Consider the following 16,900-nt stretch of genomic DNA (forward strand, 5'->3'; position numbering starts at 1 on the left):
CTTGGCCCAAATATCTTTTGGACAAGAGAAGTAAATCAATAATATGCTTGCAGAACAGGTCACCAATAATAAAACATAATTGGCTTCTCTTCAAAAAATAAAGAACATAATTGGCACCAAAATAAAAACAAAAATGTATTTAAGACTTGGTATCTCAAATCGTTTAAAAAATAAATAAAAGCTCGACCCGATCCCTGGATTGCTGATGAGACAACTCTGTTTCAAACTTCTTTTTGGAAAATCCATAGTTTATTAATGGGGCAAATCAGTAAAAAATAATAGTTTATTTGATATTTTTAGGTCAAATTACCCTTTTCATCCCTTGTGTTATTCAAAAGCTCAGATTACCCTTTTCATCCCTTGTGTTATTCAAAAGCTCAGATTACCACCCCCCCCCCCCCCCCCCTTTTCCCTCTTCAATTTGATCCTCAACAGTACCATTTTTTAGTTGCCTCATGTTCCTTTCATTAAGTTATTAGTTTTAGTGGCAAGTTAAAAGGATAACTTTGGAGTATTAGAAATCACTACAATTAATAGAATACAAAGAAGTTACAACTTAAAAAAGAGATAAAATACCAAATTAAGAAGAAAATAGTTAATAAAAGACTATCGATTCCACCCCCTCCCTTCCTCACATAATAAACATAAAATAGTAAGGCTATAGCTAGGTCAACTTTTTCTATGGCTTAAAAGCTTCTTCAATTTAAATTTTAAATAAGAACTTCAAATATAATGTAAAAACTATTTGACAGTTATAATTTAAAACTTTTGTTAAAACTGAAAGATTTGCTTTATTTTTTTAATTCACGATGATTTTTTAAAAAAAAAAAACACTTTTCTCCTCTTTCCTTTTATAAAAAATAAATAAATAAACTCCTTAGTTTTGTAAATTCTTTTCTCCAAATATATTTGATCCTAATTTTGAGGGGGGAAATCCTAGGATAAACATAATGTAAAGGAGTTATTTGACAATTACTTAAACTAGTATTTCATTCCGTGTATTTCATAGACTAAATGTTTATTATATATAATTAAAATTTATGATAAATTATGTATATAAATAAATAATATATTAAATATATAAATTATATTTAAAATTTGTATAAATATATATTTTTAAACATTGATATTATATTTCATATTTTGAATAAATAATTTATATTGTGATACAAAATTATTTTAAATTATTGATGATTTATTTTTAAAAATAAAAATTAATAAATAAATATAATAAATAAAAATTAAATTAAAAATAAGTTAAGAGAATTCTTAAAAATATTCATGTGAAAAAATAATTCCTTAAAATGTTCTAATAAAGATAATTGATCACATTTAATATATAGGATTTGATAAGAATTTCACCGACCAAATTTTGTCAAAATAGACACAGATGCCTATTTCAATTTAAGCAACTGTACAACGAATAGCTGGTCACCCCAACATACAGAAGTCACATATCAGGATCATTTACCCTAAGGTCATGACATAGTGTGAGTATTGTGGTTGTCGTCATCACGCAACAACCTAGAATACTCCTCTATTTACAGTAATGTCTTGGTGCAAATTACCCAATTATCTCTTGATCATATGTCAAAATGTCAAATTACCCCTTGACCAGTTCACAATGAGTTAGTTTATAAAATTCACATGTCAATATATAATTGGTCCTTACATAAGGTGCACCCAAACCTCCTCCTATAAAAAGACACCGTAGCAATAGCCCAAACTATTTAGCACATGGACATGACTGCAGAATGTCACAAGTAAATTGATAATCTAAAAGTTAACTGTCATTGTAGACATAATAAAAAAGAAAAATTATAATATGTAGCTTAAGAGTATCTAAAATATTATCAACAGAAGGGTTAGTAATACACATTCTAGCAAACTCTTTATTATTGACTAAAATTTATTAAAAAACTATAAAATCATGTGAATATAAGAAGTGGATTCACAAAGTTGTGTGTATGTAATAAATTTCAAGAAATGGTAGAGAATGTATTTAAAAAAAGTGTGTTATTAGTATTTCTCGTATCGTAAAGTCTGAAGAATCGGTGCTTCTTTGGTGACCACAAATGTACACGAAGTTTCTCAACAAATATAGAATGTACAAGAAAAAACCAAATTACTTGAATGTGTTCCACCCTTGAGGTAGCCTCCATTTTTTATGCCAAAAGATAGAAACTCTTGACCACAATGGGAGTCCAGAAGTGTACTCCAGAGCTTGATCAGCAGGTCCTTCCACTATCAAAGGCAACCAAACATATCTAGAGTCTCTTAAGTCAGCTGGATTCCATCTATCAGCCATGAAAATAAACGAACCCGGGAAGCCGGGTAGGGGAAGCACAAAAGTGCTTTGAGCAAGAAAGGTGGCAATTCGAAACATTTTGTTCCCTCCAACACATGGATTTCCCATTGTCTCCCAAGGCCCCAGGATTGACTCAGCAGCATGAGCCAGTGCTTCATTCGGGGCCCATCCCGTGCAGCCAGATGTGATCATGTAGTATGTACCCTGGTGCTTGAACACAGCTGGTGCTTCCCTTCGCTGTCCCACGAAAACTCTTCTCATGACAGGAACCACGTTCAGATAATCTTCGGTCAGGGGTCCAATGTGTAGTACATTGTTTTCTTCAGAGGAGTAGATAAGGTATGCCACACCATCCTCATCTTTGAAAACTGTCATATCCCTGCTTTCATATCCGTGGGGCCTTTGGCTACCAAGATATTCGAATGGACCATCAGGTGCATCACTAATTGCTATGCCAACAGCAGCTTTTGTATAATTGGCATCGTCAATGTGCATCCACATCACATACTTTCTGGTTTTCTCGTTGTAAATTACTTTTGGCCTCTCAAGCACATTAGACTTGTACAGGTCGTGGGTTCCATTTGTTTCCTCTGCTGCCAATACAATACCTTCGTGTTTCCAGGTCCACAAGTCCTTAGAAGAATAGCAACCAACTCCTATAATGTCCACCTGTTGAGAGAGAGAGATAAAGGCTAGAGTCTCGTCAAAAGGGTATGCGGCTAAGCAAATATAGATGCTTTGTTGAAAATAAAAATTCCCTTGGAAGCTACTAGAATGAGATTATAACCTTTACTATCACAAGACTGCCTTGAAAACAGTTATCTACAAATCTTTTGGTAATCAAGAGCGTGTTAATGTTGGAGAAACAAGTTTGTTTCAAGTCCATGAAGTATAGGGGTAGAAGGCAAAACCATAGATTAAAATGCAAAAGAATGATTGGCAGTTGACACGGAGCCAAAACATTCTGCAACAAATTTACTTGTGTTACCATATATAGAATAAAAATAAAAGGTTGCACAAGTTATTTTGATGAAGAAACAAAAAATTCCCTAGGTCACTCCCTATATGAACTTGCTATTGACATGTGGAAGGTCAGAAGAGCCAAGATCTTTTCCTTTTTTCTTTTTTATTTTTATTTTAGTGCTATATGTAAATTCTTCTCGAACTTGTGCAAGAATTCAAAGGGATTGTTCAGTAGAAGGGAGAATATAGGAGAAACAAGTTTTTGACAGATCATCGGCATTTCAGAAAACTTAGATGTCTTATCAGTAAAACCTTATTGTTCAATTATAAGAAAAGAACCTATATTCAGTGTATTTCTGAGCTTTGATGGGACATATAAGCTGTGATGTATAATGAAAGGAATTGTGAGCCCGAGATGAGTGAAGAAAAGCTATGCAAAAAAGCAATGCAAATTTTAGTCATGGGCCTCATGGCCAAAGGTCTCTCATCTTGGGAAAGAACTAACTTATCATGCAGTAGCCCAACTTTGTCAATCAAAGTTGAAGTGTATCCTCTCTCAAAAAAGGTGCATCATTGATTTGATTGGCAAGACTGGTTTATTGGAAGCTAAGCCATGTTAGTTTTGAAACTTGCAGAAGATGATGGTAATACTCCTACGGATGCAGAAATGTGAAGAAAACTAATTCCGAAATATAATTTAACTTGCAGTGACACAAGCCTTGACAGAGTCTTCTATCATAGTGTGGTGACTGGTGAGTCAACTAAAATCCCCCAAGGACATTCTGTTTAGATGTTTTTCACATTTTGAAATCCAAATGGGGCTGCTAGGGAAGGCATATTTGATGGTGACTGTGAGGTGGAGGATTTGTCTGACTGACTTTGACACCAATTAGGTTGATTCTATGGCGGTGGAAGAGTAAGAAACAGAAAATGGTGCATTCCATTACAGTATTTCTATCTTTCGAACATACTTTTGGAATGGACGCAATGATTATCCAAACATGCACTGCATTAGCTATTATATATCCGCTTTTTGTGGAGTAACAAGAATGTGGAAATATTGTTCCAACATTAGCATCTCAAGAGACAAGAACTAAATCAAAATTCAGTTCCTCTTGCTGCCATAGACTTCAATTAATAATGATGATAATAAGAATGTCAAGGTATTGAATTTATTTAAAATAGGCTGGCAGCATAAGGCCCTTTCTTAAACAAAAACAATAACAATTAAATGCATGTCTGTACAGGGAGCTTGGGGCAAAGAAGGATCAAAATGCATATATGAAGGTCAAATGTGGTTCTTTAATCTAGTAGCTTTTTCCTCACTAAAAAAATCTTATTGTTTTATTCTCTCTTTAATAAGCAAAAGCATGCAACTACAAGAAATTCGCACCATCATAAAAAGAAGCTAGTCATTGATAACTGTTAGTTTTATTTAATGAAATTGGAAAAAAAAAAAAAAAAAACTGAATAAACGCGCATAGCCCTCAAGACAAATTATTGACTATGGTTAAAACATTTTCAACTGAAATGACTTACTCGAGCAGCTCCTCTCTTGTGAGAATGATACGTGGGTCCATCTTTATATTCACCATACCAATAGTATGTGCGTGATCTTTCATCATATAGAATACCCCCTCCATGAGCTTGAATAGGATTTCCATCAGTATCCAACCAAATTCTCCCAGGGTAGTAGTAATAAGTATCATTCCCTGTGACCTTCATTGGATCAATAGCACTCTTGTTACCAGGAAAGAAAACATGTCTCAATCGTGAATCTTCATCCAAGAATTCATCAACCAGTGGGGTTACACGCTTATGCTTGCGTTTAGAGGCTCGAGGGGACCTTTTCCCCTTGGGTGGAGGAAGTTGGATCATCTCCTCTTCAACTTGTTGGAGTTCACGGAATTGAGGATGATTAGTCAAGAGCAATTGCACCTCTCTACCTTCCCCATGTTTATGCTGAATATTGGAATATAGATGAAACAAAAGTAGGCATCCTAAAAAGCTCCATATTACAGTGGATGTAGAATAGCATCTGCTCCCTGCATTGCAACGTAAAGTAGTTGGTTTCCTGTATAGGTTCCTCATCCTCATTTTCTCTTCCTTTTTATCTTCAAAATCATGCTGGAAATTGCAATTAATTTACAAAACGCAACCTATTGAGACCGGATAACCCTATTAAAAGAAACCACCAACATCTACTTTACAAGCAAGGAATTATAAGTAAACCTGAAAACCGTAACAACAAAGTATGATGAAAGGAGGTATTGTTTGATGAAGAGATATTGTTTGTTGATGAAAACAATATACATGTGTAAGACCCAATATTTCCAATACTTAGAAACCCATAAGAAAGGAACAAGATAGAATACAGTTTCTAAATTTCTACTCTTCATAGCAAGTTCTTCTCAAGATTGAAGGCATCAATTTTAAGCATGGATAAAAGCTTAGTATTTCGATCCATTATGCTAGTGAAAACTATGAATTCTCAACATCCTTATTTTGATGGTTCACAATTCATATATGAAAAGTTTATCCACGCATCTATTATGGCCAGTGCCAATAACATGTATCTTTGCGAGATTAAATTGTAAGCAGGCGTAAAAGGGTTTTACACACAAGACCGTATGAGAAGAATGCGTGAACAAGATGAATTAAAAGAAAGGAAAGTTAAGTGTGGGGTGAAGTGTAGTAGAACATTCACTGACCTGGGACAAGCCGAACTATGAGATTAGCAAAAGGACTCGGCATGGTGTTCTCTTCGTCCTTACAGACTCATAAGGTAATAGGTAGTGTAAATCCAGCAGTTGCGGTCCAAAAAGAAGGAAATTAATTAGACGACGTTGTCGTTGGGTTTTGGATCTGAGTTTATGACGTTGACTCCACAACCACAGAACACTAGTGCTTTCTTTTGTCTTTTAGTATCTAACAGAACAGCTATGTATGTATGATTCTGTTTAGACCGCGATCTCTTGCTTAATCAAAGACATGACCATCACAATGTCCTGGTTGTGTTTTCACCAAGTTTAATCAGAAACTCACACAGTTTGCCACATCTCAGCATTTAATTTTAATTCACTATGATCTTTAGTTTACATTACTATGCAGGACTTTATACTTTCACCCATTATTTAATCATGCTTTTGTAATTCCCCTATAGTCTTTCTAATCCCAAGCATACAATTCAACTTGGCTCAGATAAAGTACACATCACATGTTTGGAAATGAGATAACCATCATAAGAGAATTTATGGGAAAAGAGTAATGTTTCTCTATCCAATACTCATCATACATCTTCTGAAAAGAATCAATATGCATAATTTTTAGCTAAGTTGGGTGTTAAAGGTGTCCAACCTCTAGTTGTTCGCTTCTTCTTGAAGACAAGCCTGAGATGGAAATTTGCTTCCATAAGCAACAACTTTATTTTGTTCCTTTTTTTGTCTTTTTTATCTTTGTAATAAAATAAAATCATAAGAATTTACATTATAAATAGTAATTTTGTACTTTTTTCATTAACTACGGATTTCAATGCTATTTTACAATAGATTTCTCACAACTTTTAATTCATTTTAATTGAAAAATTGAAGTCTGTTGATAATTATGAAAAATAATATTTATAAACATAAAATTTTTCCTTAATTAAAATTTTTTTTGTGATCATGCTCTTTAAAATTAAGAATTCATGTCAAACTCAATGTTGATAATCAGTAATGGATACTCCATGGACGAACAAAAAAACTCAATATTAACAACAATGACAAGGATAAAAGCATCAATCATGATATGCTTGAATGACCGTAATCTGTTTCAATTGATCCATATACTACTAATCAAGGACAACAATAAAATAATTAAAATAAATTGATGAAATTGAAAACAATATGATATTCTAACCACTATGACTGAACCCATATCAACGTGATTAACTTACAAACTTCTTGAACTATTAAAAAAAATTAAATATATTTCTAAGTTCCTATAAGAAAAAGTTTTGATTTTAATCTTTATAAAAAAAACATTTTTGTCCTTTTCAAATAAAGTAATTTTACTTTTGGTGCTTGTAAAATATTCTTATTCGATTTTTATCTTTCTAAAATCTAAAATTACTATTTTTAGTCTTAATATTTATTTTTAGATATATAAATAACATTTATTTAAGATCTTGGGAGAAAAAATAGAAGTGTTACATGTTAGTACAATACTAAAGACAATATAATTTAGGGAAAAATACACTCATCTCTCCTAAGATCTATTTAAATGTCACACACCTTCTTTTTAGTTTTTAAAAACTGCTCACCTCCCTTAAAATAACGTTATTAGTTAAAGTGAGAAAATGATAATAAAAAAAAGAGTCAATTCATATTCTATCAATTATATACGTGTCTATATTTAATTCTTAATTATGACGAATATTTTGTCTTCTTTATGAAAATTTTCATTGTCCTTCAATTTTGAAAATAATAATTTCTTAGTTCACTCTATGAAATTGTTTCTAAAAGTTAGCATATTTTTTAAATCATAACACGCATGATATTTTGAATATAATTTGATAGTTAAAATTATATAAGAGATCAAGTCTCATTCAATTGTTGGTACTTACATTAATAATTTGGTCTCTTTTAACATTGCACAAATGATATTATCTTTTATAAAGGATTTGATGACATCATGCCAAGGGGCCAAATAAAAAACAAAAAAAAAACAAGAGGAGTGGGCTAAACTTGAAAAAAGACAGTCCAAGTTCTTATTAAACGTCGGGTCACTTTTAGTAGTTTACTTTCTCTTCTTTGTAAATATTTCTTAATTTTAACCTTATATTTTTAGGTCAAATAGAGTAGGAATTTATTTTCTTATAATTTTTATTTTTAGGGGTGTATACAATATTTTAAGGGGTGTAACTAGAAATTGAGTTATGAACTTATTGGGCTTGAATAGGCCATGAACACCTTAGGTGCATGGTCCAAGTAGTTGGCTATCCACTTGGTTGGATAAGGTGTTTCATGGCCATTCAAGTTTCCAACATGTCACATGGTTTTGTCTAGTCACACTTTTGACATCTTGTCACGTGGCAAACCTCCATTGGCTCTTTAAGATTTAGAATGTTGACATGAGTCACACTTTTTTTGCCTTGTCATGTGACACTTCTATTAGTTATTCTAGATCTAGGATAATGACATTTTTAGAGAAAAATTTGAAATTCAAATTGTAACTAGAGTTAGTAGTCTTTAATACAAGTTAACCTAACTTAGGTTACATGTAACCATGGTTAGCTTAACTTGCACCACAAGCTACCAAACTCTATATGTAGGACCTCCCTTGTACATATGCATCACTTTTGTTGGTGAATAAAATTGATCTTTAATTTTTTCTCCCAAAAGTCTTAGTTCATTCTTAACAGAATTTACTCATGAACTTTTATCAATAAATTCCTCATTGTGGAGAGTTCTTCCTCTCTTGCTCATATTCACCTTGAAGTGGCGCACATCATTCCTTGTCTCTCCACCATTTTTGGTCTCTCTTTGAAGGTTTAAGTTCCATGGATGAAGATTGAGAGCTTTAATAGAGCTAGTAGAAAAGAAACAACAAATATCTCCTCCAATAGTTTCATTATATTTGGTATCATGATCTTAGGTTCATCCATGGAGGTTTTTTCTATCCTAATTTTGTGTTGTCTAAGTATTATTTCATGTCTTGTGTAGTTTTTATTGCTTAGAACTAAATTTTGTATGCTATATGATAAATCTAAAAAATGTCTTGAAAATTTAGGTTAAAAAAAATTAGTTCTAGTTTTTATGAACCAATTATATTTGCATGACCTTAGGATTCTTGTTCTATGAGTTTTCCTTTATATTTTGATGTATGAAATGATGTTTGAAGTATGAAATACAGTTTGTGTAATGTTATAAGTTCTTATTTTGAAATCTATATGTAAATGCATAATGTCTTAAAAAACATGTGTAGTTCTAGTATGTCAACACTTTTAGTAGTCATTTTTGGCTTTGAATCTTGAAAACTACGTGTTATATTATGTTGGCCGAAATTGTTTGATGTGTTTTTAGTTCATACTTTTCTAGTTCATACATGTTATTAGATCATCAACATGTTTCTAGTAGAGTTAGGTTTTCAAATGTCTTGTAGTTTTCATTATTCATTGTTTCCTTGGATTTTTTGTGATTCAATTTGATTTCAAACTTTGGTGAATATTTTAAACTCTTGAGGTTGCAACAAAATATTAGTTGACCTCCCTCTTTGAAGTTCAAAAGGTTTAAAAATCAAAGGCCTAAGTAAAAAAAGCAAGAGCAATAACATCATTGTCCACCAATTTTTGAATCATTTTGAACTTGTTTATGTAACGAATTGACAGGGTCTTACACTTTACAACTTAGCAACTAAGCAGCAGAAAACATAAATATAATTACCTAAGGTTAACATGCAAACAATCTCTAGATATACATGTAAAAACACAAATATATAATATAATATTATATATATATATATATATATATATATATATATATTCACACACAATAATTTTGGACTGAAAACATAAACCTAGATTGTCAGTCAAGCAATTACTACAAAATAGCTATATAAAAGTAGCATAATCAACATAACCTTTCTCTAGCATGACTCTCAATAATTCTCAGCCTCTAGCCTACTCCTACCCTACTCCTATAACAAGTATGATTATTGTAATCCAAATACAAGAAAAATGCAAACTTACATAAGACAACACAACAAGTACAGAAGTAAAGTACAATTATACTATCAACATCAACATCTCAACAATTACGTAATCAACACAACAACTCTAATTAACAACTTTTAACATGTCAACACAACATATGAACCACACAATACAACTCATCAATGTTTTGAACTTAAACAACACAATAATATCTCAACTTTCAACTCAACTATACAACTTATCAACATATCATATGATAGAGAACCACCCTTAAGTATGCAAGTGAGACCCTTAACAAGATCCATTGCTAGGAGGATTGAGGAAGAAGGAGGAGGGACTACCCTAATAGGCCTACTCTCATTGAGTATTTGGTATTCACTTTTCTCCCTCTAGTGCTCATTTTCTAGTCATGCATAGGTTAGTATAGGTTTCCTTGTAATTTATTTTAGTGTTTATTTTATTTTACTTTTGTATTGTGGGGTACCTTAGGTTGTATGACTTTTATAGGACATGACCTTGGGTTGTGAGGTCATAGTCTTTGAGCGGTGTGGATGTCTTAGTCTTTAGGTAGATGTTTGTGCATCAATATATGGAATTGGACTTCATTAAGTATGACTAATTGTGCTTGATTGGATCCAGCCTTTGCAAGGTTGCCTGGGATCTTCTTATACACCTTATTGTAGCTAACTCTAAGCTCATTAGTCACGCCTAATGGATGACCGGTCACATGGTGTACTTAAATTTGATTTAAAATACTTTTATCCTTCATTTGAACTTGGTGTGCCAATTCAAATGCAAGAAGTGTTTGAATTCAAAATTTTGGGTGCCTATGGTTAAGTTAAACCGACTTAGTCTTTTAAACTATGGTTGGCTTAAGTTTACTTAGCAAGCTACCTATAGCCTATATAAACATCCATTCGACCTTATATTTGGTAATTTTGAGATATATGACATTTGAGTGCATTATTTCCTCTCAAGTTTCTCCCTTAGCAATCCTTGGGAGCCTAGTGAACTAGGTTCATTCCTGTCGCCAATTTGTGAAAGCTCTAGGAGTGATCTTGGCTAATCTTCCTTCATTGGAGTGTGGCACCTATAATTCTCCTTGTTCTTCAACCATTACTTTGGTTTAAATTCTTGAAGGAGGCTTGAAGGAGGTGTAGCACGATCTTAGTTTGAAGGAGACTTCAATTGGTATCACTTGTTTGGTCAAGTGAAGGTTTCTTCCATCATCATATACACAACACAACAACTTTATGCATTGTTATACATTCAACTAAAAGATCTCTTACAACAAAGGTGAACATTTTAAGTGGTTTACCCCTATCGAACCAACTTAATAACACAATCTTTTTGGGCTTGCAAGATCAACAAGAAGTTTGGATAAAATCCACACTACAACATGGTTGCTCAAATTTTTCCACTTAAAATTAGGAAAGTCTAGTATTATTGTCAAAGTTCGAATAACTTGGGTGTGAGCCTACCATGGACTTAACATGCATAACTAAACTTATTATGGAATTAGCTCATCGATTACCCTCTAAATATTGCGTTCCTTCCGGTACTAGTCAGGGATTTTGACCATCGACCTTGTACCTTACTTCTTTATATACATATGACTCGACCTTGCTCCCATATGGTTCTACATTGGTCATTTCATAATAATCAATATGGCTTGAATGACCCCCATGTTGTATCAACTAAGGACCTAGAGGAGACTCAACACTCCACTTCAAGAGTTAACTACTTAAGAAGGATTTTTCAATAGCTAGGCTCGTAGAGCACCGCATCACTATATCTTCACAATAGGATATTCATCTTTTAAAATAATATCTATCCTCTAGTCCTAAGTCAATGAATACAACTCAACTCCATGCATCAAGCATTCTTAACATAACTACTTTCAACACTATTGTTCATACAACTATACTACAGTTTAACTCTCATCAACTTACAACTTTAAGCAACTTAAATATCAACATACATCATCCTAGATGAATGTATAAGGAATTAGGGTTATATAACAACATAATTCATATGGATAATCTAACTTATTACACATATGTTCAACATGTAGTCAAATAAATAACACATTTTCATTTGGCAACTCATGCCTAGCACCATTCTCCCAATGCCCGACATCATTGAGGCAAGGCCTCTAGCTTGCCCATGCCCAATGCCAAACCACTTGCACTCAATGTAAATGAGGAAAAGAGCCCCTATGTCAATCACACTTAGTGTGACTAAACCCATGCCTAACCTCATTCAAATAATAACAGTTGTCAGACTCACGTTCAATGTTATTCAACATGCATTTGACGTCGTCAAGGTAGAGAGCTATTCCGTTGATCATGCCTAGCACCACTCAAATTGGGGTCCAATGTCACCAAATCAAAGAGTTCTCGAGGCAAACACACCTAACACCCCTTAACCTATACCCGAAATTAGCAAGTCAAAGAGCTCTCCTCTAACTCATATATGATGCTACCAATCACGCCTAACATCATGAAGTTATGCTCGGTGCGATGGTGATTTTTGCATTGACAAAATCACTATTTTGGCTCGATCTACCTAAAACTAAAAAATTTCCAACATGCAATTCATGAAACCATACATACATTCACAAGCATTTAAATCCCACTAGAAAACCACGTGCAACCAACATATGACTAAAATCACCAATTTCTCTTCAACATGTTCAAGAAACACTACAAATCGAGAACATAAGAGTTCTAAGTCACAATCATCAACACAACCATGATTTTAGTGAATTCAAGTAGTATACAACTCAAACAATTCATCAAAAATTCAAGTTATAACTTCTCTTACCTCCAAACCACCTAGAATCAGGGAAGAATAAAAAGAAGTCTCTCGACTAACTTCGTACGATCTCACCACCACCACTTGATTCTTAGCCTTTTGATCCTTGAATCTCTACACAACTCCTACAACCAAGCTCTAGGGAAGATCTTAGTACTCTCTCGAGGACTCAGAAGAAGAATAAAGAAATTCTAACTCCATAGCTTCTCTCTCTAACTTCTCTTTAGATTTTTGAAGTAATGAACTTATGAAATCCAATTCTTAAGAAAGACCTTACACATTTTCCCCTAACTAGTCAACTTGACCTCAACTCAAAACAACTCCTAAATAACATAAACTCATTAGGATTCATAAATCCTTAGAGTTTCACAACAATTAAACAACCAATTGTAGACACCCAACCGGACCAACAAAAGCTATGAAATGGACGTCTATCATCAAAGAAATGGAGCTCCCAAGCATGGAAATAATAGGACAAGACATCAGGAGGCCTAAAAGCCCAAACAAGCTAGTTTTAGTAGCCTGGAACAGGTTGTTGCAAAACCGAGACGAGTCGTTCCAAGTTCCTAAAAGGACCTAAAACCCTAGTTTGGAACGGCCCGTTCCTAGACTGGAACGGGCCGTTCCCAAACGAATGGGTCGTTCCAAGCTCCTAAAAAAGGGATTAAACCTTAACTGGAATGGGCTGTTCCTAAACTGGAACGGGTCGTTCTAAGTTATTAAAAAGGCCTAAAAACCCTTATTTGGAATGGCCGTTCCAACCTAGCCAATTATGTGTTAATCTCATATCTGGAACAGGTCGTTCTAGTTTCAGAACGGGTCGTTCCAGTTACAAAATTAACACAGAATGATCGGATCTAGAACAGGCCGTTCCGATTTTGGAATGGGCCGTTCTGGAAACTTTTTGATGTCTATAAATAGACAGCTCGGACACAATTCTCAAGGCCACAAAATTTCATCCAACTCTTTAGAGCTCGAAATTTCTCTCTCTCCCTCCTATTGTATTTCTTGAGATTTGTGAGACATTTGTGTAGTGTGAAAGGTTGCCACAAAGCATGTAGAATTTTCACATTGGAAGATTTAACAAAGCTTGCTACGAGGTATTTTAATCAATCTTCTTCGCTCTCTTTTATTTCTTATATTTGACAAGTATTGTTATAATAAAAGCAATCATGTAGATATTTTAGAGTCAATTGTTTAATTTAAATTTCAAGCATGTAAATAGTAATTAATAAAAGGGGATTAAATATTTATATTATTATTGTTTATAATGCTAACTTCATCATAGGGTACCGATTAAGGGCATTGTAGGGGTGCTTAATACCTTCCCTACACGTAACCGACTCTCGAACCCAATTCTGGTTATCAAGGTCATTATTGGACCTTTAAAAACCTTTTCTTTTTCCAATGTTTTGAGTAAAACATTGGTGGCGACTCCATGAACCTATTTTCAAAAAAACATTAATTAAGGATTAGTCTAGCGTCTAGGCATTCCTTAATTGATGAGACTTTCAAAAGGATGTCTAAACTATAGGTCGCAAGATCAAAAATTTTTGGGTTGCGACACCAATCACAACATCACTTTTTAATTAATAAAAGTCAACACTTATTAATAAATTGTATATTGTTATAGTCTACTTATAAACTTTTTACAATTTTGAATTTCTTGTTTTGGAAAATTTTGTGACAAAATTACAACAATTAGAAGAAAAAATAATCATAAAATAGCTCAAAAATATAGAAAAAGGTGTAGGGAAAAAAAAAGAAAAAAGAAATAGAAAATAAAAATATAAGAAAAAGATAAAAATATGTTATAAAAAAAATATTGTGGAGCATTTGTGAAAAAAAAAACAATTCAAAAATATTTATCTCATTTCATTTAATTCAAAATTGCATTTAATTTGGAAATGAATTTATGTCTTTCTTGATTTTGTAATCCAATTCTAGAGCTATTCCTTTGATGTTATAGCTTCTAAAGTGTACCCTAATTTTTGTTTGTCTATTTTCTTGTAATTCTTTGAATTTTGTCACACTTAATTTCATTTGAGTTTACCTTATTTTAATTGTGTTTTTATTGTTTGTCTTCTAAAATTTCTTCTATTGTTATTTTTGGCGTGCAAATTTCTTTGGGAAGGTAATTAAGACACTTGTCACAAGGTAGCATATTGGAATGTTGATAAAGGCTTAGGAGGATTTGCTTCTTGGTTGACACTATCTCTTGGGAGAGCTTGAGTACCAAACACTTTGGAGAGGAGAGAAAATACTATAATATCACCTATACTAATAAATTTGTTCATTGTGTAGAAGAAGACTTAGAAGAACTGTTGCATTCTTTTATTTCCAGTTTTTAATCATTTTCTTGTAAAGGTCTTTTACTTGGAAATGGTTTTGAGAGTTTCTAATTATCTACTTAAAACTTCCAATTTGTTTGTTATTTTTGTTTAGTAATTGATTAGTGCTTGTGAGAAAGTGTGTTAGGAGACTCATAAGTGTCCACCCAAACTTTCAATTATGAACACATTTAGATTACATCCTTTATTTTTCTTTATTATTTCCTTTTAATTTCTTGTCAAATGTTAGAATGTTTAAGAGGTTCTAAACACTTCTTAAAACACATTAGGTTTCATTTCGCTTAGACTAGCAAAAAATATTTTTTCTAACAAATTGCATCATGCCTAGGGACACTTCACTCATTTCTCAAAGTGATAGTGACTATAGTTCACCTTTAAACCTTGAAAAACTCATAGGTGAACTGAAGACACTTGAGCTTTGGAGAAAAGAACAAATGTTAGAAAATGAAGGAATAAGGTAGAAATGGAAGAGATAGAAACGTATCTAGAGCAAGAACTTAGAAAGTTTAAAGAAAGGCAAACACTTCTAGAGAATAAACAAAAGAAAAATCATGGTAGTAACTCATATAGTAGTGGCTCTTCCAAGAGCCCTAGCTTGAGTCATCATGATAGTATCCATATGAGTAACTGCTACAAATATGAGCTTGGAAATCATAGACCCAAAAGGGAACATAGAAGGGAATCCAAGGTGGATCTCCCTCAGTTTCATGATAAGGATGATGTAGAGACTTATTTAGATTGGGAGATGAGAGTGGAATAACTTTTTGTTTGCAACCAAGTGAATGAAGAGAAAAAGGTTCCACAAACAACCTTTAGCTTCTAAGGATATGTTATGTCTTGGTTGACCTCCATAGAAAGAGAGAGAGAGAGAGAGAAAGGATTCGTATTGAGTATAGTGCTAAATATTGGAGTGACCTTGAGAATGTTATAAGGAGAAGGGACATACTCTCATACTATGATAAAGAGCTTATGGATAGACTCCAAAGACTTCATAAAACACACACAGGTATATATGAATATAACAAAATATGGAGTTATACATTATGAGAGTAGGAATAAGGGAGAAGGAGAGAATCACCATTGTTAGGTTTCTTAGTAGCTTGAGCATAGTGATAAGAGAAAAAGTTAAGCTCTTGTCATATAAGGACCTTAATGACTTGATCCAATTATGCATTAAAGTTGAGTAATAATTGTTGAGAAAAACATCTCACAAGAAAGATTCCTCATCATCATCTTCACATCATAGGAAAGACCATTAAGAAGAGAAATACTCTTTTAAGAGTTACTATAAGGGTGAATCATCTATAGAAAAATATGAGAAAAACAAACTCTTACATCAAACACAAGTTCCTAACACTAGTTTTAAGACTAGTAGAATTAAGTACTTTAATAGTGTGTTTGGATGGAGAATTTACATGGAGTAATTCATTTATTTGAAGAATTTTAATTTCTTTGAGGTAAAATACCTTGTTTGGATGAGGAATTTATAAGGAATTTGAAATTCAAGCATTTGTGAAATTCCTTGAAATAGTAGAATTTCAAATTCTCCCAAAAGAGTAAGAATTTGAAATTCCTCATACTTTTATCTTCTTACTTCACTTATATATTTTGTCTTATCTCTTATCTCTTCATGTTTTTAATTATTGAATATTCAAAAATATATTTAAAATTATTAAATATTATCTACTATTAATTTTTAAAATTATTAAATATTTAAAAATTAGCTAATATTTATTTTTTTAAAATTTAATTTAAAAATCTCAACATATA

General features: G+C 32.7%; 1 protein-coding gene across 5 annotated transcripts; it reads right to left on the reverse strand.

Annotated features, from left to right (window-relative positions):
- Positions 1-1,999: 1,999 nt before the first annotated feature.
- LOC109814902 (uncharacterized) lies at positions 2,000-6,634 on the reverse strand. 5 transcript variants are annotated; one of them, XM_020379422.3, is made up of 3 exons: positions 5,983-6,634; positions 4,811-5,398; positions 2,000-2,977 (listed from the first exon to the last, which is right to left on the reverse strand). In XM_020379422.3, the coding sequence occupies exons 2-3, from the start codon at positions 5,366-5,368 to the stop codon at positions 2,126-2,128; spliced, it is 1,410 nt and encodes a 469-aa protein (XP_020235011.1). In that variant the 5' UTR covers positions 5,369-5,398; positions 5,983-6,634; the 3' UTR covers positions 2,000-2,125. The 5 variants fall into 5 exon arrangements, with proteins under 5 accessions (XP_020235011.1, XP_020235012.1, XP_020235010.1 ...); XM_020379423.3 differs by having other exon boundaries at positions 4,811-5,316; positions 5,983-6,633; XM_020379421.3 differs by having other exon boundaries at positions 4,811-5,430; positions 5,983-6,633.
- Positions 6,635-16,900: the final 10,266 nt, after the last annotated feature.

Source organism: Cajanus cajan, chromosome 5, assembly GCF_000230855.2.
Source record: "Cajanus cajan strain Asha chromosome 5, NIPB_CcT2T_4, whole genome shotgun sequence".
Lineage (NCBI taxonomy): Eukaryota > Viridiplantae > Streptophyta > Magnoliopsida > Fabales > Fabaceae > Cajanus > Cajanus cajan.